This window comes from Aptenodytes forsteri, unplaced genomic scaffold (genome assembly GCF_000699145.1).
Source record: "Aptenodytes forsteri isolate BGI_AS27 unplaced genomic scaffold, ASM69914v1 Scaffold66, whole genome shotgun sequence".
Classification (NCBI taxonomy): domain Eukaryota; kingdom Metazoa; phylum Chordata; class Aves; order Sphenisciformes; family Spheniscidae; genus Aptenodytes; species Aptenodytes forsteri.
In genome coordinates this window covers 209858-210613 of record NW_008795131.1, presented here as the reverse complement: position 1 = coordinate 210613, position 756 = coordinate 209858, and the positions used below count along the sequence as shown (strand labels likewise).

General features: G+C 71.3%; 1 protein-coding gene across 1 annotated transcript in view; it reads right to left on the bottom strand.

Annotated features, from left to right (window-relative positions):
* Positions 1-756, bottom strand: part of KIF12 (kinesin family member 12) — a 13153-nt gene that overhangs the window by 10187 nt on the left and 2210 nt on the right. The window contains exons 2-4 of the mRNA XM_009278295.2: positions 477-542; positions 264-342; positions 4-126 (exon numbers count right to left, since the gene is read on the bottom strand). Of these exons, the coding sequence (XP_009276570.2) occupies positions 4-126; positions 264-342; positions 477-542 (268 nt within the window). The remainder of the gene's footprint in view (positions 1-3; positions 127-263; positions 343-476; positions 543-756) is intronic.

The following is a 756-nucleotide window of genomic DNA, read 5'->3' as shown; positions in this document are numbered from 1 at the left end:
TACCCCGTCTACCGCCAGCTCCACCAGCTGCCTCATCCCGCTGCCTTCGAACACGGCCTCCTGCGAGGCTCCCGCGTCGAACACGGCGCTGAACCCGAAGGTGGCATCGTGCCTGGCCGCGCTCACCTGGGCACGGGGACGGCGGCGGCTCAGGGGGTGCTGCAGCCCTCCCCCGCTCACCTGGGCACGGGGACGGCGGCGGCTCAGGGGGTGCTGCAGCTCTCCCCCCCCACCCCGGACCCCAGTGTGGAGGTGGCACTTACATGGACAGTGCCATCGCCAAGGCTGTGCACAACCTGCCGGTCACCTCGCCGCGTCTCCGTGCAGGTCAGTGGCCGGACCCTAATAGCAGGGGGGGACGGGGACACAGAGGTGCCGCTGCATGGGGACCCCAGGGAGCCCCCCTGCGCCCCTGCCCCGGGCAGGAGTGACACTGGTCCCCACCGTGTCCCCGAACCCTTCGTGTCCCCCCTTACCTCAGCACCACTCTCAGGCGTGTCTCTCTGCCCACCACGGGGACCTCCCGCTCCTCTCCAGGGCTCCTTTGGGGAACAGAGGGCAGCGGGGTGGTGGGTGTCCCCCAGGCGAGGGACCTGCCCGCAGGCACCCCAGGGGCCAGGGCAGAGGGGCCCGTGGTCGTGCTGTGCTCGCGCCGTCCTCCCGTCCCCACTGTGCCCTGGGGCCTGGCAGGGGACAGAATGCAACGTCCCCCCATGTCCCTGCAGAGGGACCGTCCTGTGTTTCCCCCCCCCTCCA